The sequence below is a fragment of the Ochlerotatus camptorhynchus genome, unplaced genomic scaffold, assembly GCF_037179485.1.
Source record: "Ochlerotatus camptorhynchus isolate MF236.1 unplaced genomic scaffold, CSIRO-AGI_Acam_v1.1 ptg000303l, whole genome shotgun sequence".
In the NCBI taxonomy this organism is placed as follows: domain Eukaryota; kingdom Metazoa; phylum Arthropoda; class Insecta; order Diptera; family Culicidae; genus Ochlerotatus; species Ochlerotatus camptorhynchus.
Genome location: NW_027040791.1, coordinates 534,452 through 561,118, shown reverse-complemented (window position 1 = coordinate 561,118; position 26,667 = coordinate 534,452). Strand labels below are relative to the sequence as shown.

Here is a 26,667-nt window from a genome sequence, read left to right as displayed (position 1 = left end):
CTGGTTCGATGATTCGCACGCTACAACATTAAAGTGAATGAGCAGCTGGCGAGTAGGGCAAATAATAATGTTGGTTGATATGGTTCGTGTATTTATGATGCAGTATAGTTTTGTTTCTGCAGTATAGTGTGAAAGACACAAAACAAGGTGAATGAGAAGTGTAAAATATACATAGTCTGCTGTTTGGTTCAAAGTTTAATGTGAGTTGTTCGTGTTTCCATTCGCAAATGAGTCTGGCTGAATTCGTTTGGTTTTCCATTTGGAGAAACTAGTGATGATTTCTGAATAGATATTGTAGGTGCAGGAAAGGTGTTTAAAACCTGTGGTAATGAATTCTTTATTGAAGAAGTTTTTGCGCTAAATTGAATTCGTATTAGAAGATAACTATCGTTGGATTAGCTTGAGTGTAAGAAAATGGGAAATGTGGTTGTACAAATCCTAAAATATTACGAGCAAGAAAAGTATCCTAAATGTAGGCATCATTCAACAAATCGAAAGCTTTCTTCGATCAACGAAATCGTGTGCTGATGCAAGTGAGCGCTTTGCTCGGCTCGCTTCGGCTATATCGATTTTAGTTTGTGTTGAAGTTTAGAAAATGAGAGACCCACGTTGATGTGTTGGTGTGTGTATGTGAGTGGTTATCCTTGCAATGATTTTCCCAGTGTTTTTCGCTCCTGTCAGCAATTGACAGGATTTTCCAGTTTGTGCTGTTCGGTTTTTATATAAAAGTGAAAAAAGTTTATTCAAGGTGGATCGTTTATCTGCTGCTTCAATAGATTGCTAGCTAGACAATGAAGAAAATGAGCATATTCTGCTAGTCAGGTGCGGTTTTGAAGTGTTGGAAAAGTGATAAGTGCGCTTCACTAAAAGCGAAAGGGTGTGAGTACACGAGCAGCTACAAAAGGGGAAAATGGGACAAGCAGCGAGCCAAAACGATGATGCCGATCCCGACCAGGAGGACGAAGAAATCATACCCATGCGTGGAGATCGCTTTCTGGTAAGCTTTCATTCATATTTTTCTCTATTCGTGTTGTGGCACTATAGACAAACTTTCTTCTTAGATATATATATATATATATATATATATATATATATATACCTATAGGTAGATATCTCTGATTGAACCGAGTGTTATACGAGTAACAGCCGACAGGAAAGCATTGGCTTTTTGTCAAACTAGCGATGATTAACCGCTACAATGAATCAAGTTATTGATTTTTAAAGTGCCATACCAATTACAATCTTTTGCTTATGATTAATAATTTATTCATAGGAATAAAATTGCGGAGTTAGACTATCCTATAGCTGTTTCCTTTAATGTAATGTGTTATTGAATTCTGAACAAATCGATAGGGATTGCATGCTTCACTGTCGAGTCACGATAACCATCATGATGTGGTTAGCCGAGCAACTGTGGCACGATGTGCATATTGATACGATAGCAATCGAGAATCCCCAGTTTTTTAACATATAGATAATCCCTTTCAATTCAAATTTGCAACGCTTGACTAAACCTGTTAACCTACGCTATCATTTGTTCTCGAAAAAATATTATTCTTTTTGAAACCTCTTTAATGTGTTTCGCTGTGAGATCCTTACACCTCGTAACCACTTTGAAACTTTAAGTGCACTAATATCAGTTTCTACGATTACGAAACTCGATAGTCATTTGCTTCAGAAAGCTAGTTTCGATAGGATAGGGCTCCTATTTAAGTTCGAAAAAAAAAAGAAAATAATACCGCGAATGGAATATTTCATTATTAATTAAGTTGTCTAAAAAAGGAATAAATGTAACATGATGAATGTGGGTGTCTATAGTGGAGTATAAATAAAGAGAGAAGATTCACTATGGACACTAATTGGGTGGGTCAACTTTTTAGCCCTCGACTCCTCACTGGTCTTTTAAATTGAAAGTATTAGCTTCGATGACCGCTAAACGATAAATTTATCATGAGATACATTAAAGTATTAAAAAGGATATTGATTATGAGTTCTTCGTATTCTTTCTTGGAGGCGACTTGAGCTTAGCATCCGGTTACAGGGATTTTTCTCTAACTTCAAGAACTTCAAAAAAGTTCAGGGAACATCGTAGAAATTGAGGAATTCAGATCTTTAGAAAAAAATCTTAAAAACAAGGAACTTGGGAAAGTTCTGGAAACTGCATAGAAGTGGAAAATTTATTTAAGTTTGATGAGCGTCGTAGAACATTATTATATTTCAGGGAAGCTCATTATTGATCGGGAGCCGTTATATAATTTCAGGGCACGTGTTTTTGAAGCCTCGTGGACTTAGAATAGTTGCGGAAATTACCTACAAATTCATGAAATTTCGTTCGTGGAACTTCACGGAAAATCAACGAGAAACATAGAAGTGCAACAAACTTTGTAGAAGTTTTGAGAATTCCGTAGCATTTTGATGAACTGCGTAAAATTCCATATAAGAGTAAGGAGTTTTGAAAAAGTTCAGGGAATTTTGCAGAAGATCTAACAATAGTTCAATAAACTTATAAGAACTACAGGGATCCTCGCTTCAGTTTAGGGAGCTTTGTTGAAGTTTGTCAGAGATCTTACTTCAAAATTATATTAGGCGATATTTAGAGATATTCGTAGAATTAAGAGGGATTGAAAAAATATGGAATTTGGAATAAATTCAGGGATCTTCGTAGAAGTTTAGGAAATTTTGTAAAACTTAAGGGAGTTTTGTAGATGTTTATGATACATTACATAAGCTACATGATATTCTTCCGAGACAGCAGAAAGTATTCTATAGACGAAGATATTAGTAAAGTTCTCTAGGAATTTTTTCAAGTCTTCAGGTTGAGCAAGTTCTAAGGATCTCCAATTGTTTAAAAATTGATTGTTTTTTCAAGACTGTAGGTTGTTCAGGAAGGATTCAAAAGTTTTCCAGCTAATTGAATCTGATGGAATCTTGAATGATGAATCTAGAAGGCTAGGCTAGGAAGGCCCGTGCCTGGGTGATTTAGTTATATTGTCAAGAATTTGCACTCCAGTAGCTGAATTCCGGGCACATATTTCAACGAAGAGATGTACATTTCTATATAGCGGAAATGGCTCTAATGTTGGCCTATAGATGTAAGATTGGGCCCATCGCTAAAAATCTGCTATTTATCAATTGTATCTAGATGAAAGCGTCATTAGGACGGTACTAAACGATATTTTTGATTGCTATTGAAAATTGAACCGATTGCTGAATTTATGTATGGGCCCAAATTAGGAAAAGGACTGCAGGATAGATTTTATGGCTTAGCACATAAAAAATTCGTGCTTTTTGTACGTATTTTTTTTATTAATTAAATCAATAAGTCGTGTAAATAGTAAATTGGCTCCGAATGGGTTTAACCAAAAGTAACACCATTTAAAAAAATCGTAATACTTTTATAAAATTTTTCAATGCATAACTATTCAAATCGACGTAAACAATCACTTCAAGCAACGATTTGTGGCAACTGCTAGCTCACTCACAGAAAATAACAACACCAGCTAGTACGGGAAAGATTACCCTACCTGATGATGGTGTTTGTTTGCGTGAGTAAGTTATCAGTTAAGACAAATCGTCGATTGAAGTGATTTTTTACAAAATCAGATACGTCGATTTGAATAGTTACGCTTGATATCTCCGAATATTAGCGTCGCCGGTGGTGTAGTGGTAAGCGTAATTACCTCTCATCCCAGCAGGCCTGGGTTCGATCCCAGTCCGCGCCGCCGGGATGTTCTGAGGCATAACATCTCTGATCACGCCTTCGTTCGGAAGGGAACTAAAGCCGTTGGTCCCCGGTTCATGAGTTGCTGGGTCGATAGGCGTCGGTAGCATTGGTGCTCAGCACGGAAAATAAGATCGACGGAAAACATCGAGGAAAAAAATCTCCGAATGTTAGTTAGTCCAGTGTATCGTATAATTTTTTTTTCTGGAAAATGCTTTATTGCTTTCTTTTCTCTTCAAATATGAAAATCATGACATTTGAAATCCGGTTTCATAAAAACCTGATGAAATTATATTATAACCTTATGTGTCATAACTTTTTGTCGGAAGTCAAGATTTTTCGAAATTTTTAAATCTTAATTTTTCCTTACTTTATTTTCTTGAAGAATTTTCCTATCGAAAAATGCTGTAATTCTAGGAAAGTTTACCAAGATCTAAAATTACGAATTATGAAGTCCTGGAGATTCAAAGCTTGTCCAAGCCTATGATATAAAAACCATTTTTAACCATAATCCCAAAAAAAAAATTTGAACAAAATTTCGTCGGATTTTTTCAGACATATCTATTTTGTGAAGTTTATGTGAAACTTTTGATATACATATTCTTATTATTAAAATTCTTATTTAATTTGTTTGTAATATTATTGTACTAGATTTTTTATGAAATGACTGTCTAGACAATTGATCTAATTTCGTTGACTTTTATTTACATTTGTATTCGAAGAATTTATACTTACCATCTATATCAGAGATATCTATTTTTTAGTTACAAAATCTTTAAAACATTTTGAGATCTCAAAAATATTTTTCTTTTAACATTCAGAATTTAACGGATTGTGCAGTGACATATGTCCCGCACATTTTCCTAAGTCCTAAATATATGAAATTCATTCTGTGTGCATTCTCTGTTTCAAAGTCAGAATTTTATAAAATTATAAAATGTAAACTCCTGGAATTTCATTTTGGTTCCTATGTCTGAGATTTAAGGAATGATGAAATTTTCAACACCTTAAAAAAACTGGTTTCAAAATCCATGAAATTACCTAACTTTTACAATTTTCGTAAGTTTGAGATGCTTAAATTTAAGAGATCCGAACGCTATGTGATTTCATTACAAAAATTATGAACAAACGATCATTCAAAATCAGTAAGCTTTTAAGACTCCCCCAATTGGGGTCCCAATCGTTGTCATGAAATAAATATAATCAAATTGGTTCACCATTAAAATAATACTAAGCCTCAATGTCATATTATTCGTCACAGAACAACATCAAGTTGCCTTGACGCAACTTGATTGAATAACATCTTCGCGAGTTTTTATTTAACCGTAGTTTAGCAAAAAAAATGCAACAGGTGCCCCCCCCCCTAGGCCCCCTCCAGATAAATTTTCTAGCTACGCCAATGGGGATTGGCTGAGGATGATAGGAAATCCACTAACATTGAATGTAATAAATTTTTGGTTTGCGTGTGACATAACACTAGTTTTCAGCATATTTGAATTTTGCACGCTGATCGTCATTTCCCATGTAAAATCATGCGCTGAATCCAAAAATGAAGTCCAAAAAATCTCAAGATAGTTTTCGAGATAGAGCTAAACAATGAAATTTCACTTTGAAAAAATGTGTTCACTAAAATATCTCCGATTGTAAGGAAGTTACATTAATTATTTTAACAAACTTTTTTCAAGAAAATTTTAATTTTTAGCTGTATCTCCAAGACTATCTACTGAGATTTTTTTGACTACATACACAACTACTACGATTTTACATAAGAATCATTGGTCAAAGATTCATGTTCATTTTTTTTTGTTTGTAAACTAGTGTAATCATTATTATTATTTTTATTAACGAAAATGCATATACCCTCCCCTTGGCTAGTTTTAACCTGGACGTTGGTGGGCGGGCCTAATCTTATGGTTCATAGTGGTACGTTGGAGACGGTTAGTTTAGGTCCGGCTTCGTTGGTTCATGCCGTGGCAGAATAGCGTCATGAGCATGCGATGAGTTAGTTAGTTAGTTATCTTTATTAAGGAGACTTTCAACCGAACGCTGGTTCGTCTCCGGCAAGCATGCGATAAGGATTACTGAGCCTCTCTGATGAACCATTGCATGAGAGAGAACCAAAGTTCTAGTCTGAAGTGATTAGTGATTTTTTAAGAGCCGCGTTGTGCTTCATTTTGATTTGGGATAAGTGTTTGAACTATGGCTCGAGATTTCCACTGTGGCGTGCTTCTATTGTGACATACCTATACGCATTTTTGTGGTGCGACATAGTGGAAGTATGTGCTTAATAAAGCATGGGTTAATAACCCAGGATTATAATTGATTCGGTAGATTAGAGATTTCAATTATTTATTAAATTAGGCTAATGAGATATCATAATCATTAAACGAACTTAAATAAGAAAATTTCGACAGCCTAATAACATTAAGAAGATTAACAAAAGAGTTTGGATGTGGGGGGGGGGGTCCGCTTAGGGAGGCAACTAGCCTTTAAAGCAACTGGCAAATAGCATTTTCATATATTATCTGTTTATTTTGATTTTTTCTTTTTTTTCCTTTGGTTTGTTTTTTTCCGTCGATCTTGTTTTCCGTGCTGAGCACCAATGCTACCGACGTGCCAGGAAGGCAGCTCCCACACCTGAACCCTACCTATCGACCCATCAAACTCATGAACCGGGGACCAACGGCTTTACTTCCCATCCGGAGGCGTGATCAGAGATGTTATGCCTCAGAACATCCCGGCGGCGCCGACTGGGATTGAACCCAGGCCTGCTGGGGTTAGAGGTAATCACGCTTACCTGTTTATTTTGATGATTACTTTAAAATATAAATTTGGTATATATGTGAAAGGATGAATCAGTGGGAGATGGATTTTCGGTTTCTTTACATTTTGCAGCACAAATCTAGTACTATGTGTCATTTCCTCAAAACCCCACAATAACCAACCTCTTCAATCCCTTCCTTTTCCCATGGCGTTCAAGTGGTCCGCATAGACTATTTAGCCATTACCCTTTCCTTATCCTCGGCTTTGGATTGACTTGCGCTCCCATTTCCCCACCAAACGCTGCAAAATGAAAATGAAAATGAAAATACTAACGAAAATGCAAATATCAAAATGTCTACGTCAATTTGTTATCAGCAGAGCAATATTTTTTTATCATTTTGATAATCTTCATATACCATTTAGATCTCATTTTTGCTATGATTACTGTTAACTCGACCACACGGTTGTAAAATTTTGTTATCATGAACGATTATATCATAATATTTTTTTTTTCATTATCTGCTCGGCTTTAAGTCTAGTCAATTATGCGGTAAAGGCTATCAGTCTCTGTGAACGGCTTTTTCGGAAAGTTTTGACTAAAGGCCATTGAAATCAAAACAATTTCTCAGTTAACCATGCATAACTCATAAAATATAAAAGATAGAAACTCACATCTAAAGACAAAATGGTGTATCTTTATAATAAAAAAAAAAGTTTGTAGAGCATGTCGATGACGGGAAATTTCAGTTATAACTGTTGAGATTGTTTGTTTACAACTTGAAGCTCTCATGGATGGTTCATTGAAAAACGGAAACGAATGTTATTTTTTCCTAAATTATCAATCATGTTGATAATGCTGATGATGGTGGTTTGTTGCTATTGAAATATATTTCTGAACAAGAAACAATTACATTAGCAGCTGTGTTTAAGATTTATCTTCAATAAATAATGTTTGTAAATAGACTAGGGCATTGCTTGACAAAAATAAATCTTTTTTCGGCGACTCTATAAGTGAAATATAAGCACAAATGTTTGCTTGGCGATGAATATGTTATTCGATAAGGTTAGTTCTCCAGTTGAAGCAATGGTGTAAAAGTTACCCAAAACAACCCAAGTAACCAACAAACCAGCTAATTCGCCTTTTTGCAATATAAGGCTGATACGCAGCTAACATAGGGCATGCTAAGGTTTATATTAGCCGCATATTAGCCTTATATTGCAAAATGGCGAATTAGCGGGCTTGTTGGTTACTTGGGAATGATGCCTCTAGGGTTTGTGTCTTCAGGGCATAGTAAAGGAACAGATGTGAGGGAACAAGGTTTTTAATTGACCTGTAGATTATAATTATTATAGTTTATGATATTAATATCTCCTTTAAACTTCATTTGCAACAAGCTGGAGTTGATATCGGTTCTCACGGATTCGCACAGCGTCAAACAAGCCCTGAAATCCGAGGCCCCAACTCATCCCTAGGTACAGGCGACGATGAAGTACGCGCCACCAAACACGGTATTCTTCTGTGTTCCTGGGCAACTCTGAAGCTGACTTTCTGGCTGGGGCAGGATCATCTGCCCCACGCTACCCGAGCAAAGCTGAAGATCAAATTGAAATCAAAATTTGCTGTTATGATGTAACTTATTTTGAATACTCCAGTTGATCTCATTTTGGTTGACTTAACGGTTAACACAGCAAAAATGAGAGCAAAATTTTACACTGTTGAAGCAAACGGAAAACTAATCCTGCTTTCAATGAAATCAATTTGATTACTGATTTTGCATTCATAATGTTCAACTGAATACGGGCCTGGAGTAAATGGTTACCATTCATGTTTCTCAAGCTGAAAGACTAAGGCTCCAATCTCACCGCGGGCAAGTCACGAATGACCTAAAATGTGTTAAACAAATCAGATAAACGATAATCATTAGTTCAACGACAGATGAATTTCAATTAAATTTTAAACAAGACGTAAACAGCAGAACTTCAAGTTAAGTTGCTTTCATTTAAAACGTCTTGACTGCATAATGAAAGCACAATATGATATCAGACTTATGTCGCAACATTTGAAATCAAAATGAGTTTTCATTATGATAGGAACTGCACACTTTAATATCGATTTGCTTTCATTTTGTTAACCGACTTTGCTCGGGTATACCAACGAAGTACCGTTACACAATGTCAAGCGCTGGATCGTGAGCAAAGTAACCGCTCCCTCTTCATCAGACGGATCAAAGGGACGACAAGAAAGTGGACAGAACCGTTGAACCAGTCAGTGGGGTCAGAAGATAGCGTCGCATTTGAGGACCGGTCACAGCTAGATCTCGCACAATTGCGATGGAACGCCGTTCCACAGGACTTCCGTCGGTTCTAGAACCCCAGCCTCAATCGAGCACGTTCTATGCGTATGCCCTCAGTATCAGAACCTGCGGGAACTCCACGGGCTACCAAATAGCATACGTGACATGCTGGGTGATGATTCCTCCACACTGGCAGCAGTAATGCGTTTTTTAAAGGATGCTGCATTGTATTTTAAAGTTTAATCTTTTTTTAAATTCCTTTTTTCTGTTAGGACATCTGTCTGAAGGGGGCCCTCCCGGTTCCCCCGGTGTAGAGCTCTGTCTTATTAAGACTTTAATGTTTGTGGTCTTAATATGCTTGATGTGGAGATTTTTATGGCCATACTCCAGCTTCAACTGTTTCCAAGTTGAGTTTGTATATTATATTTTATAGTTTTTCAATCGAGCAGAACTTTTGACAATACTTACCTCATCCCATACCTCTTCCATTTTTTAAACGGCACCAAATTGAGTACATCTCAATAAACTCAATTCTAGGATTAATCAATGTTACACCAGTATTGACGGATATTTTCATTTGGAGTAAACAAACCTTACTAGTGTATGGTAAATCGATTAGAAAAACTTCAGCGATTAACAGTGTTGCCGTTTTATATAATATTGTTCGTGTCATACGTATCAGCGTGTACCTTAACGTGCCGAACAGAGTGTCATACTGTATTGCGGCACAGTGTGCAGAGTTGATTCTCCCTTGAGTGTTGCCCTGAAAGTAGGTGATGAACCACACCAGAAAATTATCGGCTTCGGAAAAAGAGGCAAGACAACCTAGATATTTTTGAAAATATCATCAACTAGTTCTAATCAAGAACATGTTTGAGTATTTTCAAAAACTAATAGAAGTAGCAGATAGAGCATTTTATGCTGAAATCTTTTTGTTTTTAAGTCTTAGTCAAAAAAACAAAAATTAAAAAAAAATGATATATTCAGCCGAGGTGTCTCGTTAATTATCGTGAAATTCAATCAAAAAGTGACCTTCAGCAAAGTTATAGTTTTACATTAGAACTTATCGCAAGCTTACCCGTAAATCATAATGGTGAAATATCAGGAAGAGGTGAACAAAAAGTTCACTTTTCCCATAGTAATTCCCATTTAAACTGCAGTATGAGATCGCAACTAACTGAACTCTAATTTTGGGAGAATTATTAGAATTGATTGAGTGGGGTGGAGCATATTTTGAATGCATATTTTAGTCCAATACTGTTCTTGTTTCCTATCTCAGTCAACCGGAACATTCATTAAAATAAACAAGTAGCATAACCGTCAACAAGAAGAGCTCTGGACCAGAATACCTAGATATGAAGTTTCCGAAAACTAGGGCACTAAATATTTAAAGTAGGTATTATATGAATTATTGTTTTCGCACCATTAAGGACATGAATCGTGTATGCCTTTTCTCATACTATTTATTTCACCACTTCGTTTTTTCTTGGGCACACAACTGACTTCTACTTAATGTGCGAAGTTGAAAATGCTACGTAGTGTTTACCATCACGATTATGATCAAGTGTCGTTAATAAATAAAATAATACTCTGTGTGTACTGCAGTTACAGAGAAGCAAGCGGAAAGTTATCTTTTGGATGATGAGATTTATTTGCCTGTAAATGCGAAATGATGATGCAGATGAGGCGTCGTTGAATCTTATCCTTATAGGGTAGAGCGCTGTTTCGCCGTAATAGCCCATTTCCGTTCTATCGATCAGAAAAAATCAATAATATCAATGATTTTACCGTGTACAAATAAATAATAGGTTTGTTCCGAAGCGTTAGTTCATTAGCTACAACATAAATCCTATTAGAGCGCATTGTGTGAATATTTTTGCTCATTGTGCTCACAACAAGAGAAGCGCTCCCAGTGAACCCCCTTTTCTACGTTTATCCGTAGGACGAAGAAAATCTAATGTGCTTACCTCTTAGTATGTTAAAATTTTCTTATTAAAAAAATTTGATATTTGGATACCAAAAGAATACCTATGTGGTATTGTTTTGGTATTACATTATCATAATTTGGTATTGGAATAGTATTGTGGGAACATTTTTTTGGTATTTTACCGCTTATGTTAGGCTCATCCATACCAATTTAAGGTATCGAGTATATTTGTTCCTGTTCGGGTAAGAACGCGTGAGATGAATTCCCTGATAAATGAAAAAATGCAAAAGTTGTTGCAATTTTCAAGGTGGATAAAAATCCAGCTGAAGCTTCTTGCTACCGTCCAATAAGTTTGCTTTCTACAATAAGTAAACTTTTTGAAAAGGTAATTTTAAATAGAATGATACTTCACATCAATACGAACTCGGTTTTTGAAGGCAGTTTGGATTTCGCCATATGTCCATTCAACTACCCATCAACTCTTAAGAGTTACCAATTTAATTTGTTCAAACAAATCTGAAGGCTGCTCTTCTAGACATAGAAAAAGCATTCGACAGTGTTTGGCAGGAAGGTTTGATTGCTAAATTGAAAGAGTTTAATTTTCCACTATATATTATAAAATTAGTTCAAAATTATTTAACAGAACTCTGCAGGTAAATTATCAAAATTCCAAATCTGAACGACAACCTGTTAGAGCAGGAGTTCCACAGGGTAGCATTCTTGGGCCTATATTGTATAACATTTTCACTTCGGACCTCCCTGATTTGCCTCAGGGTTGCCTTTATCCGTTAGGCGGAAGGTAATTCAATATTTCAACCATTACTCTTTATCAAATCTTACGGTACGTGCGGAAAGCTAAATACATTTAAAAGGCATCTGCAGTGAAAACCATCTATTTTGTGAAATAGCCGCTCGAAAAATAGACGCGAGGGCGGGTTGTGCATAGTAGGCCGAAAAATTAGATCTAAGCCATAGATAGGTTTTCCAAAATGTGTTCTTGGAAAACAAAACCCGCGCGGTATGAAATAGGGCCCTTCTTTGATAATTTGGATTCCTTCCAATAATATTTTTCCATACTGTGGTTTAAATCTCAAAAATCATTTTTTTTAATCTTTCAATTTTAAATTAATAACTCTTTAAAATGGTGGGCTGACGATGACAAATAACTTGATTGGTTGGTTCGGTTTGGTAGAAATAAAGCAAATTTTGTGTTTTGCCTATCCAGGTGGGAGTTCAAGACCTGCTGACATATACGCCACATAATCAATTGGTGAAGAGTAGGAGATGTTTATCAAATTTAAATCTGAAGCAAGTATGCAAAATAACCCGAAGTAACTAACTTTTTAATATGCTAATCGAAAGGCAGTGGAGGTACAAATGCCGCTTGCAGGGTGCAGCATGCAATAAGTGCGAGTATACGATCTACCAGAAGTACCAGATGATGATCTAACGTTGGTGCTAGCAAAATACGGAAAAATGAAGCGTATCATCCGGGAGAAATCCCCTGTGGAGTTGAGCCTCGACATTTACACAGGTGTGTGAGGTGTATTCATGTACGTGGAGAAGGAAATTCCCTCTCCTCGCTTAATTTCCTCGATCGGAAGCGGAATAGGGGAAATGACGGCTTCGGCATGACAGACTATTTTCGGCAACCCAAATTGAAACACTATTTTCACTGGATTTTCTTACGAAAACACTTCACTGAATGCATGCAAACGATTATTTATGCTTTCATCTTCAATTTGACTATATTTTTACCACTGAGAAAAAGCAATCTAGCAGGGTTTTCTTGAAATGAAACACACGCACTACAAATTGTAGCTGATTTTGAGTTGCCGATAATAGAACAGCAGATTTACATGCAGTTCAAATGGAACGGTTGCCGAAGAAAAACTGGTTGCCGACAATACTCGCTCTCACTAGAGAAGATTGGAGCTTTGTAAAAGCGTTTCAAAACAGTTTTCGACAATTCTTTCGACTGAAATTGTTAGAGCAGCTGGCAGCAAAAGATTGTAAACAAACCAATACTGCATATGTGTGCGTTCCATAGAGAAAAAGGCTATAGAAAGAAGGTCGCTGCTTAGGTTGCCGAGAATACGTAAATTCCCCTATATTCTATTTGGAGAATAAGGAAAAAATGCTTCCTAAGTAAGGCAAAGGGGATGAATTCTGTCCCAAGCGGAAAGACTGTAAGCAGCAGCTGCTTGAAAAGCACCTGGATGTGGATAAAAAGCCGAATTAAGAGAAACCTGACGAAAGAGGCAGCAGTTGGTACGCTGATGTAGTGGCTGGAAGTGCATCGCCGGACAGCAGCAGCCAGGATCAGGGGAAGAGATAGAGATGCTGCATAAAGAGTTGGTGGATGACGTGGCGACACCGGTTACCGAAAACGAAACCGAACCTCAACTGACCTTGTCCCAGCAACGGTAGAAGTAATGGAATGATCTATACGAAGCGATGCAGATGAAGAAAAAACAGGAGAATATAATCTCTATTCAAAGATAAAATTTCTAAAAATCTTAAAAATCCGGGGTTGTAGCCCAGAGGGAACAAATAATGTTAGAGCTAAATACAAAAAAGTCATTTTCCTAAAATATAAAAATAAGCTTTTAGACAAAGATTGGTTGAAATCGGTGGCATTGGTCACAACATTGTATACAATTGAGCTGGACTGACCCATATACTAGTCGGACACAACAGGAGATGTTGAAGCCATTTCAGACTGTTTTCTATCATGATGGATAGAAATCAGTTCAACTAGCCTGATTGCTTTTGACGCTTGAGTAGCTGCCAATGGGATCATTAAATATTGTCCCGCTAAAAATGAGTACGTACCTTTAACAGCCGTTTTGCAGTCGCTATTTGCGAAACCTGTTGTTACATTGCTACACGGCGCTCCGGTAAGTAACACGCCTTTTTTTTACTAGTGAGGTGGGTGGTGACATCAATCCGCCACCGATCTACCACATTATAACTTGTTTTGACCAACCGGGAAGGCCTGGCATGCATTGCCAGATTTAAGGCAGTGGCACATCGAAGGGGGGTTATAGGGTTTCAACAGTTCCCCAGGGAAATTAATTTTCTTTAATCTTTTTTTTTCAACTGTATTCCTAAAAATTATGGAAACCCCAGAACCTTAACCCTCACAGGAGAAAATCTCTGATTGCGCCACTGATTGGACGCAAATAGCTGATATTTGATACGTTTTCAGGGCTAATTAGAACGATGTGATGTAAACTAGGGACATGAAAGATTTTGTTTGGATTGAAATTCATACGTCCATCTTCATATCTCGGTCAATATTTGAGTATGGCGGATCGAACCATGGGGTTCATGACGAGGACTGCTCTTTTATAAAGGCTTATTTATACCCCTTTTTAGAAGAAACCTGTTAATTCATTTTATACAGCGTTTGGGATTTATGAGCTTTTCCTCGATTATTCGTCGATTAACGTCACACAGGTAAATATTTTTGTATTCCGTGGATAGTTTCGGGCACAGTGTGAATAGAAATCCGCGAAAAGCAATTGATATTAGTTATAAGTTTTGCATGAAATGTTTTTCATTCAGATTTTTTGCATTTAATTGTTAATGATATTTTATATGTAACAGTCGACGTAAAACTTACCTGTTGTATAATCAGCCGATTGTAGATCACCGAATCTGTGTAAAATAGATAAGTGTTAAACAGACAAGTGACAAACATTTATATTTATGCTTCGAATCATCCACTGGATTTTGGTTCTTGTGGGTAACTATATTCTTCCATATTCGAAAACACAATGTAAGCACAACTGAAAACCATTATAGGTGTTGGTGGTCATCGTGCATAAACATTCCTGATCACGCCTGTTTGCGTTTTCTACTACATGCCATTGAATCGACAGTTAAAAGAAATCATCTCCTTTTATTTTTAACCATCACACGATACACGGTCTTCAGTTGAGTTAATATAAATCTCTCTCGTGAGCCGATAGTAACAGTGCAGAAAATCTCGGTATGAGACTCATAGTATACTATACATCTTGGTATTGGGATTTTGCTCTATGAGTACTGACTGTGGGTCAACAGGTCGAAATGAATAATGAATGAATGGTCATCGTAGATTAATTTAATAGCACTGACAAACGTGATTTTCCTGTCCACATAGCACGTGGACATGTTTTGAGCGATTTTAAACTCCCCTCCCTCTGCTTGGACCACCCCATCAAATGTGTACGTGGTTTATGGACAGCCCTTTCTGCGATTTTATAGTAATGGAAAGTAATTGTTCTGACAGCATGGCGGACAAAAGTTCGACATTTGTTGAAAAAAATATTTTTTTTAACACTCCAAGCATTTGGAATCAAACTAATTCTATGCACAGGATCCCTCATTCCAAACTTTCTTCTGCAGAGCTTTGATGAGTTTTCAGTCAATTTGCAGCTAGAACGATTTTTTTCGGAAAAGACGTTAACCCTCTATCTCGACATTGTGAAAAAATGAATTTTTCATCTCACTTTTAGGGGGATTAATCACAAAATTCATATCTTCCAAAGATGCAACATGTCATACCCATCAACTTTGCTCAAGGCGTCATTACTCTAAATTTACTCTCCACTGTGCTATTAATAAAGATCGTGAAAATGGACTTTTAAACCACTGTGGTGGGTTCGTTTCAGCAATGGGGCAAAAGTTCACAAACTTAATGGCAGTTTTTTAGAAGTTTTGTCACTACAAATCTATAAATTCCCCATGATGATGTAATCCAATCAATTTTTTTTCGAAGTTTTTGTCACATTCTGCTTTATGTATGATTATTCAGAGTAAATAAATGCGTTTTAGATATTTGTGAATGATTACATGGGTTTGGAACACGACTCGAACTTTTGCACCGCTGACTCGAAATTTTTCCCCACTATATGCAATTCCAGCTTCCTGATGACATAGCAAAAGTCTGATACTCCAACTTCAACTTCTAGAAAAAATGCAATCATGCCCTGAAATATAATTATCCCTCCCTATTGAATGTTTCTTGTTGTACGCCCCCAAATTTGGAATAAAAGTTATAATGTAACATCCCGAAACACACTTTTGCCTATAATTCTTCGAAAACACAAAAAACACTAACTCTAAAAGACCTTCCAGACTAGTGGCAAAACAATGAGTTTTATTTTGAACAGGTGGCGAAAACCTCAAAAAGTCTCTCTTCTTTTATCTTCTTTTATATTCTTCTTATCTATAGAAGAATTAGTCATTTCCATTTAATTCCACTACCTTATTTGCTTATCCTTGACAGATACGGGTATTTCGTCTACAATGTGCAGACTTTTTCATTGTCTTGTACTAATACTCGACTGAAGAAAACATCGCATTTTACTGAATATATATTAACCTAGGTACATTTACACTTAGAAGCTAGGTAAACTTAAATTTAATTTCCTGTAGGAACAGGTATTCCGCTGCTTACTCGTTGATATGTCCTAGGTAGTAACTTGAAAAGCCATGTGTGTCCGTTTCCTTGATCCCTGTTGAGTAAAGTTGAATTCCGTTGTTTGTTGATCTCGAGGCTCTCTGCAACATCCAATTTCCATGGTGTAGATACGGTTTGTAAAATCGTGATGTCCTCCGTCGATAGTTTGTGGTCCTCTGTGAAGATGTGTTCTGCAACCTTTGATTTGAAATCATATGTTAGGCCTTGTTCCTCTTGCTTTTTGGCCTTATGAACCTCCGCTATATGTTCTTTAAATCTAGTTGCTAAAGTTCTCTTGGTTTGTCCTACGTATACTTTGTTACAATGACTACAGCTTATTTTATGTACACCTGCTTTACCTAAAACATTAACCGAAATTACCTAAAGTTAAATAATACCCCCTGGAACTTTTTAAAAATACAGTTTCCATACAGTCCAGTCCGATTTTGTGTGAAGCTCTTCGTTATTTAAATGAAGTTCTCCAAACTTCTATACAATATTCTCAAATTTCTCAGAAGTTCCCAAAATTTCTGTAAAATTCCTAAATTTATATTGAAACTTCTCAACTTCTAAGAAGCTCTCTGAACATTTACGAAAAACATCAATAAATACACCTGAATAAATTCGAAATATAGTTCTATTCGCGTTTCAAACCCGTTCAGAAATAAAACCCAAATAGTCGAGCAGATGAAAATCTCGTGCAAAATAGTGCTCGAATAAAGAAACTGAAAGTCAGCATTGCGAGGGGTGCGTTTCTGTTCTAGTTTCAAATTGAAACAGTTCATATTAAATACAACAGTTGCGAACGGCCTTAGGATCGCATGCAATTTAGACGTGAATCTTCAAAGTTAAATATGCTCTAAATGGCCCAACATTCTGAAACCAGTGTGTCCCACGAACCAATTTTCACTTACGTGAGTTCATCCAATTTTATGTGATCTGACCCAAATTCAAAATTTTAAAAATGAGATGGTCTTCATGAAGAAGTTTCAGATCAGTTTCAAATGAGACGGTTGAACTCTTGAAACTCATTGTTAACGGTGAACCTGAAATTAGAAAAAAAATATATGAAATTAAAATTATACACATTGAAATCGAAATTGTACTTACCTTACCCTATACACCTACCTTGAATTAGACGTCACTCAGCCACTCACGAACACACACAACCCAAACACGAAAAGAGACAGAAAACGGAAACTCTACCTACAGATTGTTTTGATCGCATTCTATTAAAAACAATACACAACACAAACCAGTTGAAATAAAGCAGTGAAGTCGAAAGGATACACGTCGTTTTTCCTTCCCGTCGGTCAATCCGAAAGTTCGAAAGTTTTATCAGTTGCACCTGGCCACTTCGGTTTTCCTCCGTCGGTATTGTTACGTGTGGCAATATCACCGTTTCGATTGCCTGTCCAACGTCGCGAGTGCACTGTTTGATTTTTGTCGCGAACATTTTGGTGCCGAAACCCGGGACAGTGAGTTGCAGTTTCGTTGTCGCCATTGTAGTATCGTGTCGATAGGTGATTCCAGAAAATCGCCATCGCTGTGAAGCACGGAATCACGTTCACAACGTAGTCCGTCGAAAGTGCAGTGTATTTGCAGTCCCCGTGGTAGCTCCAGCAGCAGCCGCAGCATCAGCATCTCGTCGTTGGAACCAGCAGCAACCGGAGGAAAACAACATTAGCAGCAGCATCGTCGTGGTACCCTTCCCAGCCACAGCAGTCAACAGCAACAGTAATCGGTGAGGTAAAACAGTCACCGAGAGCAGGTACGTCTCCATTTTGGTGGTGGTGATTATATAATTACTATGCCAGTAAAAAAGGCAAGCAAGTCCGCTAGCTCGGCGGCAAAATTAAAACTTTTGCATCGCCGGCGTTCGAACATTTTGGGTTCGGCGATGTTAATTAAAGAATTTAATCGGACGTTTGAGCCCACTCAACAGGAGCAATTAGCCACTCAAATTGCGTACCTGGATGAGTTGTGGCATGACTTTCTCTCCGCACAAGAGGAGATTGAGGTTTTGGAGGACAGCGATGAACACTTTTCGGAGCAGAGGCGCGAATTTCAGCTTATGTATCTCCAGCTGAAGGGTTCGCTGCAGAGCAAATTGCCCGCTGTCCCTCCTCCTCCACCTCGTGCACCATCGTCCGTGTGTGCCCAGCCTGCTCAACCGGTTTCCAACGTGCGGCTCCCGGAGATTAAGATTCCGGTGTTTAGTGGCAAAATGGAGGAATGGGTATCGTTTCGCGATCTTTATGTCTCGTTGATTCATTCAAATCAACTTTTGACAGCCGTACAGAAGATGCATTATTTGCGAGCATCATTGTCGGACGAGGCAGCGCGTATTATTTCCGCTCTTGACGTTTCTGCCGATGATTACCAAGTAGCGTGGAATATCTTGAAGGATCGATATGAGAATCCGAATCTACTCATTAAGCGGCATATGTCAGCTTTACTGTCGATAACACCATTGAAGAAGGAGTCCGCCGTTGGACTATTGGAGTTGGCCGACAGCTTTGATCGCCATGTTCAGTTGTTGGATAAACTCGAGACGGCGGAAGATCATTGGAACTCCTTCCTCGTCGAGCGATTGAGCAGTTACCTGGACCACGGTACACTGCGGGAGTGGGAAACCCATATTGATGATGGCGAGCGACCCATGTACAAGGAGTTACTCGAGTTTATCCACAAAAGATCGCGAATCATTAAAACACTAACGCTCTCCCACCATAATAATACCCAATCTGAGCCAAAATCGCAAAAGTCCCGCTTCGCAGCCTATGTTGCTTCGGAGAACGTGAAGAAGTGCCCTCACTGCAAGCAAGCACATCTTTTGTTTCAGTGTAGCGGTTTCCAATGTCTTACACCGCAGCAACGATTCGAATTCGTGAAGAAGCACGGGCTTTGCATCAACTGCTTGAAGGGTACCCACCTAGCGAAGGATTGCTCCAGTGGTTCGTGCAAACAGTGCTCCAAGAAGCACCATTCTCTGCTACATCTACCACCGATTTCGTCGTCGTCGGTTCCTGGTACATCCGTAGCAACATCAGCTTTGGTTGGTCAACCCACTGCAGCAATCAGTTCGCAATCGTCTCAAATGTCGCAAAGCAATGCGACCACAGTCGCACGTTCGCCGCCGGTAGAAGCCGGTACCTCACCACTCGCGAACTCGTCTCGATCGTTTCCGCAATCGTTTTCGGTCGGTATCGCCCCTTCCACATCGCCGGTTGATCCAATCGTTCTCGGTAATCATTCACCGTCCTCCACGTCCTGTCAAAGTGCTGAAGTGACTCAAGGTTTTCGGCAAAGTACTGTTGTGCTCTCCACAGCAGTGATCAAGGTGAAGGACGCTGACAACAACGAACATTTCGCCAGAGCCTTGCTGGATAGTGGCTCACAGCCCAGCTTCATCACCGAATCACTCTGCCAAAAGCTCCGTTTGAAGCGTGTCAAGCTCAACTCGCCGGTCAGTGGAATTGGTCAATCTACTGTGAACGTCCACTTCGGAGTTACACTCTCGTTCGCTTCACGCTACGGAGATCATCGCTTCAGTCTGGACTGCCTAGTGCTGCCGAAGCTTACCGTATCGTTACCCAGCCACCATATCGACGTTACGCGGTGGAGGATTCCACGTAACCTCCCGCTGGCTGATCCCCAGTTTAACATCAGCCAGAAGATTGATATCATTATCGGCGCTGAATTGTTCTATTCGCTCCTGGAACACCAGCAAATCTCTGTCGCTACTGGGTATCCGCTACTACAGAAGACAGTTCTGGGTTACATCGTTTGCGGAAAGGTAGTGGATCCAGCTCCCTATCCACCGGCAGTTCAGACTAGTCACGTCTGCATGAACGACACGCTTGACAAGCAGCTCGAACGGTTCTGGGAAATTGAAAATTTTGACGTCGGGAAAGCCTACACTCCCGATGAGCAGCGTTGTGAAGAACACTTCCAACAAACCGTTAGTCGAGCTGAAGACGGCAGATACATCGTCCGTCTACCTCTACGGGAGGAAATACTACCAATGCTTGGAGATTCCTACCCAGTCGCACTACGTCGGCTCCAATCCATGGAGAAAAAGTTTGCTGTCGATGAAGGTCTTCGTGAAGCTTACCACGGATTCATGGAGGAATATGAAAGACTGGGACATATGGAGGAGGTGAATCCGTCCGCGTCGCGTAGCCCTCAGTTTTTCCTACCCCACCATGCCATCCACCGTCCTGAGAGTACAACCACGAAGATACGAGTAGTGTTCGACGGATCCTGCCGAGGTTCTCGCGGCTTATCGATCAACGAGGTCCTATTGTCCGGTCCGACAATACAGCCAGCTCTGTACTCAACCGTTATCAACATCCGCATGCCTCGCTTCGCCGTCACTGCTGACGCCGAGAAGATGTTCCGGCAGATTTGGACACATCCAGATGACCGGAAATATCAGGAGATCCTGTTTAGGAAAGATCCGTCAGAATCAGTGCGCGTGTATCAACTAAAAACCGTGACTTATGGTCTCGCTAGCTCGCCTTTCCATGCTACTCGTGTGCTCTACCAGTTGGCCACTGACGAAGGAGAACGCTTTCCGTTGGCGGTCCCCGTGATCAAGAAAGGAACGTACGTCGACGACGTACTCACCGGCCACGACGACCTAGATACGCTCGCTGAAACTTGTCGTCAGTTGATGGAGATGCTGCAGCAAGCCGGCCTCGTGCTCAGGAAGTGGGCGACCAACGATGCCGCCGTCCTCGCAAGCATTCCTCGTCAGCTGTGGGAAACCTCGCGGGAGCTTGAAATCGATCGCTTTCCTACTGTGAAGACCTTGGGACTTCTCTGGTTTCCACAATCGGACACATTCAAATTTAAGATACCAGCTCTGCCACCGCTGAACGCCGCAACAAAACGCCTCGTCGTGTCCGAAATGTCACAGCTATTCGATCCTCTAGGCCTCCTGGGACCAGTGGTGATTAAAGCCAAGATGTTTGTGCAAGTTCTGTGGGCAGAACACTTGAACTGGGATGAAGGGCTGTCCGAAGAATACGCCGCCTGGTGGGCAGTCTACCGCTCGGAGCTCAGCCAACTACAAGCTCTCTCCGTGCCACGCAGAGCCATGCAGAGTCGCCAATACAGCTTACACTGCTTCTGCGATGCTTCGAAAACAGCATACGGCTGTTGCATCTACGTCGTCTCTCGTGACGATTCCGGACAGCTCCACAGCCATCTACTGACTGCCAAATCACGCGTTGCTCCACTGCGTGGACAGTCTATTCCTCGACTGGAACTCTGCGCTGCGCTGCTCGGTAGCCAGCTTGTCGACAATCTACGTCGAAACACCGAATTCGTGGAACCTCCAACATTCTGGGTGGACTCTACGATCGTTCTACATTGGATCAAGTCACAGTCGAATGTCTGGAAGGTTTTCGTCTCGAACCGCATCGCTGAAATACAGCGTCTCTCGAAGGATTGCACGTGGAGGCATGTGCCGTCGGAATTGAATTCAGCCGACCGGATTTCTCGAGGAATGATGGCAAGCCAGATCTCGAAGGACGATTTGTGGTGGCATGGACCGAGTTTTCTCAAAACCCCCGTTGACAATTGGCCCGAGTGTGCGTTTTCGACGCCGGACACTTCCGATTTGCAACAAGAAGCCTGCCCAAACATCGTTCTGCATAGCACAACCGTCGATTCATCACTGTTCGAACGATTCTCGGACCTAGCCAAGCTAGTACGCGTCGTAGCACGATGCTACCGATTTTTCAGTAACGCAAGGCTCCCCCGGAGCGAACGCACTATCGGTTCACTAACACCAGAGGACGGTGAACATGCGCTCAAGATTCTAGTGCGAGAAGTTCAACTAGCGTCCTTCCCGGCTGAATTTTGTAACTTTCGTCGCCTGCAAGATGCACCATTCGCTGCAGCAATATCCCCGTCGAAATCACCACTCAAGGACATGAAGCTGTTCATGGACCACTTCGGCTTGCTCAGGCTCAACGGAAGACTAGCCAACATGAGAGCACCGTACGACACTCGTTTCCCGATATTACTTCCAGCTGACCATCAACTCAGTTGGCTCATCGCAAGGTCCAGCCACGTCCGAACACTTCACGGTGGTCCTACACTCACACTCGCTACTGTTCGACAGCGATTTTGGCCAGTCCGGGGTCGGCAACTAGTACGCAAGGTGGTACGCCGATGCGTAACCTGTTTCCGATGTAAACCACGGGTAGCACAGCAGATCATGGCTCCGCTACCGTCCGTTCGCGTATCACCTGCCAGACCGTTCATACACTCTGGGATGGATTACTGTGGGCCGTTTCTCGTACGTCCGTTAAGTGGTCGGGGCGCGTCGGTTAAAGTGTACGTCGGGCTATTCGTGTGTCTTGTGGTGAAGGCCGTGCATCTCGAAGTCGTCGCCGATCTGTCGTCCGTCGCCTGCATAAACGCCGTCAAGCGATTCGTAGCTCGTCGCGGGCGAGTGCTTGAATTACACTGCGACAACGCGACTGCCTTCGTCGGGGCAGACCGAGAACTTCGTACGATGCGAGAGGAGTTCCGTCGTCAATTCAAATCCGAGGACTGGGAGAACTTTTGCCTGGAAAGCGGAATCAAGTTTCGCTTCATCCCGGCCCGTTCACCGCATTTCGGCGGTATCTGGGAAGCCGGAATAAAATCCTTCAAGCACCACTTCCGGCGCATCATGGGCAACCGCTCCTTCTCCGTAGACCAGCTCCAGACCGTCGTTGCCCAGATTGAATCGGTGCTCAATTCCCGTCCTCTTTCTCCGCTTACAGATTCGCCTGACGATTGTTCCGCTCTGACTCCTGGTCACTTCCTCGTCGGTGAACCTCTCGTGGCAATCCCGGAGCCCAACTTGATCGACGTAAACCCGAATCGGTTGTCACGCCTCCAAGAGATGAAGCGGTCGGTCCAAGACCTTTGGCGTTGCTGGCAGCTGGATTATGTCAGTCAACTCCAGCAGCGAACGAAGTGGAAGCAGTCCCAATCCGACATCCGCACCGGCCAACTGGTACTGATCAAGCAGGCGACCGCACCACCACTCCAATGGCCGTTGGGGCGGATCATCGAAACCGTGGCAGGGAAGGATGGAAGAGTCCGGGTGGTCGTGGTCAAGACCGGTTCCGGGCAGTACAAACGGGCGATTACCGAGATCGCTATCCTTCCGATAGATCCCGACGAAGACAACGCAGGAGCTAGCTCATGCCTAGCTCAACTTCGCATCGAAGAATGTGCTGATGATGGTTGAAACGGACGGTTTCAACGGCGGCCAGCATGTTAACGGTGAACCTGAAATTAGAAAAAAAATATATGAAATTAAAATTATACACATTGAAATCGAAATTGTACTTACCTTACCCTATACACCTACCTTGAATTAGACGTCACTCAGCCACTCACGAACACACACAACCCAAACACGAAAAGAGACAGAAAACGGAAACTCTACCTACAGATTGTTTTGATCGCATTCTATTAAAAACAATACACAACACAAACCAGTTGAAATAAAGCAGTGAAGTCGAAAGGATACACGTCGTTTTTCCTTCCCGTCGGTCAATCCGAAAGTTCGAAAGTTTTATCAGTTGCACCTGGCCACTTCGGTTTTCCTCCGTCGGTATTGTTACGTGTGGCAATATCACCGTTTCGATTGCCTGTCCAACGTCGCGAGTGCACTGTTTGATTTTTGTCGCGAACACTCATATTGGGCCAATGTGTTTGTTATCGAATGTTCATGTGACTGATAGTACAAATTTGTCAATCGTACTTTTGCTTATAAAAACTTAGCATGATCCATAAAATAGATTTAGGGAACGATGGTCTAAGACGGCCACTGTTTGGATTATTGAAACAATCAACTCTTGACAATAATAAATGATGTAGAGTTCTTTGTTATAGTATAATTCATGTTGTAAAATACATTGTAGCTTGATAACAGGTGAAACTTCAAAATGAACAGTTTTTTTGTGTTTACGTTGTGTTTAATGTTTTAGGGCTATTATATAATTTATCATGTAAAAGTAATGTTATTATTAGGAAAACATAGGCCTGTTCTATGTACTTACAGTGAAAAATTGACAGTTTACCTTAAATTATGAGGCATTACAGAGGCTGTTGAGAGGAAGTTTACCGCCCCGAAAAAAAAAATCTGCTCGTTTTTATTTTTTCTAAACATATTGGGAAAAATTATCAAAAATCCAAGAAAATTAGTTTCTTCCTTAGATTCTTGACAAAAATTACATGTACAAATATTTTTTTCTATCTCATCATGAAAAAAATGGACTCTCAGCAAAACCGAAAAGTCGATGTTTTGTGGTTTTTTGAGACCAACTTTACGCCATGACTTACAAAAAAATTGTTTGCACATGAATTTTCTTTAGAAAATAAGAAATCTTTTTCAAAATTTTTTTTTAGAAAAAATCGAAACGTAATTATTTTTTCGTAGTGGGAAGCTTTCCCTTAAGGCTTGACTTTTATCGGGCAATGTTGGAACTGAATGCAATAAATAACAATATCTTGTTTCTGAAAAACATTAGGTTTTTTCGAACACATTCGTAGATCTGTTATCAGAATGAACTCAGTATACGGGTCCTCGGGAAGTCCACTGTAAGTTCCGGAATATCCGTAAAAGTAGTCAATTCATGAAACTAGGTTCTGACTTCTGTACGATGAATTTTCTGTTTCTGGCAATTTTGGCAAGCTGATCGAAGCCTACACGGAGATAAAAAACTACCCAAAATTAAGTACTTTTCCCTCAATTCCCGGGTTCAGCCCAATAATCCAAATTTGAGTAAATGGCATAAAGTAGTTTCCATTTAACACCAGCAAACAAAATAACTTACTTTTAAGTATATTCTACCCAAAATGAAGTTTAATTCACGTAAATTTGAGAATATGCAATTTACTCAAAAGTAACTTATTGGGCTGAACTATATCGTTGGATCGAATCTCTCGTTCCATTTTTGACAACAATAACGAGGGTAAGTGAGAGATTCAACTCAAAATTAAGTAAAAAGAACTCAAATTTTGGGTAGTATTTTTTCTCCGTGTGAGCAGCTAAATTTGAAGTTCTCTCACTATGCCGCGCTAGTGTACATGTGAATTTCCTGTACCTATAAGTAATATCTTGATATCCTGATCATCTAACATCTAGGAAGTTGCTGTTTTCGGCAAACTTGTTCAAGTTATCAACGCTTTTTGGATGGTACACAAATTAGTTCACAATTTTCTCACAACGCGGTCACTACTAATCTGGCTCCCATCCAGAAGGTTTCAAACACCTGAACGATTTTTCCGAAGATAACAACTTCTTAGATCTTTTGTTTTTATCAAGAGATTTTCAGCCTCGGACAACTTGTTAGATGATCAGGACATCAACGTGAAATTCACATGTACACTAGCGCAACGTAGTGAGAGAATTCAAAACTAATCTGTCTATAGTTTTGAAGACCTGGATCAGCTGAACAACTTTCCCCAAGACGGAAACTTCTAATATTTATCAAGATCTGGAGATATATTTTATATAGGATATCGACTTGCACATTTGCGCCGCATACTACTGTTCTCTAAACAATCGATCTCGATCCACTGTACAACTTTGCCCAACATGATTTTTGTCTTGCATTTAGACTTTTTTTTCATCAAATGAAAAGGAAATTTCCTGAAAATCAATGTAATGAGGGAAGATGGCATTAAGCTTCACGTTAAAAACTTCACTTTGATCAATTATTATTCTGAAGATCTTCAACTGTTAAAAAAATAACGTCTCTAAGATATTGTCACAATAAGGCTGGTTCATCAGATATTATCTTGTGAATTATTCACAAGATCATCAGCTGATCGAACATTTCAATGAAATCCTCTGGTTAATTTTTCATGAATTCAGTTTGATAAAGATGAAGATATAAAGATCTTAAGTCAAGCAGTACTTAAGTGATCTTCAGCTGATTGAAGATTTCAATAATGTCTTCTGGATATTTTGTCAATACTGCAACCACATTATGTCCAAAGGCGACTTTTATATAAAGTGAAGGTACCTAAAATTTAATTCCGAGCGATCATAGTTTGGGACCTCTCGTTTCATAATGTACGTATGTATGTAAGGTAGCCACCATCCCTTCAAAGATTTTGTCTTGTATGCAGCTCCACTTAATATCAAGATCAATTTCTGATCGGTAACTGAATTCACAATATCGCTGTATGAAGGGCCAAAAACGGAGTGGTGGACCCGTAAGCAGGGCCACTTACGCGAAATCCACGGGAATTTAAGAATCTCCTTCCAACGATACGATCCAACAAATCGAATAACGCAATTCGCAATACTTATTAAGCTTCCTACTGGATGGTTTGTTAAGAAGGGTGCGTCAATCTCCCTGAAACTGTTGAAGAAGAATTCACACCATCACAATCGAATCGGTAGGATAAAGAAAATGATAGTGTTTATTCCCTCCTAGACTCCGGTTGTCATACCACTCCAATCGTCCAGTTCCAGGTCAAATGA

The 26,667-nt window shown here is 39.9% G+C and overlaps 1 protein-coding gene across 4 annotated transcripts in view; it reads left to right on the top strand.

Moving 5' to 3' along the window:
• Positions 1–26,667, top strand: part of LOC135707064 (uncharacterized) — an 85,157-nt gene continuing 58,490 nt past the window's right edge. Inside the window, exons 1-2 of one of the 4 annotated variants that reach the window (XM_065228791.1) lie at positions 1–200; positions 739–997. In XM_065228791.1, the coding sequence (XP_065084863.1) occupies positions 911–997 (87 nt within the window). In that variant the 5' untranslated portion in view covers positions 1–200; positions 739–910. Of the gene's footprint in view, positions 201–617; positions 998–26,667 lie in introns of those variants that run through there. The other 3 variants (XM_065228790.1, XM_065228800.1, XM_065228792.1) reach the window with 3 other exon arrangements.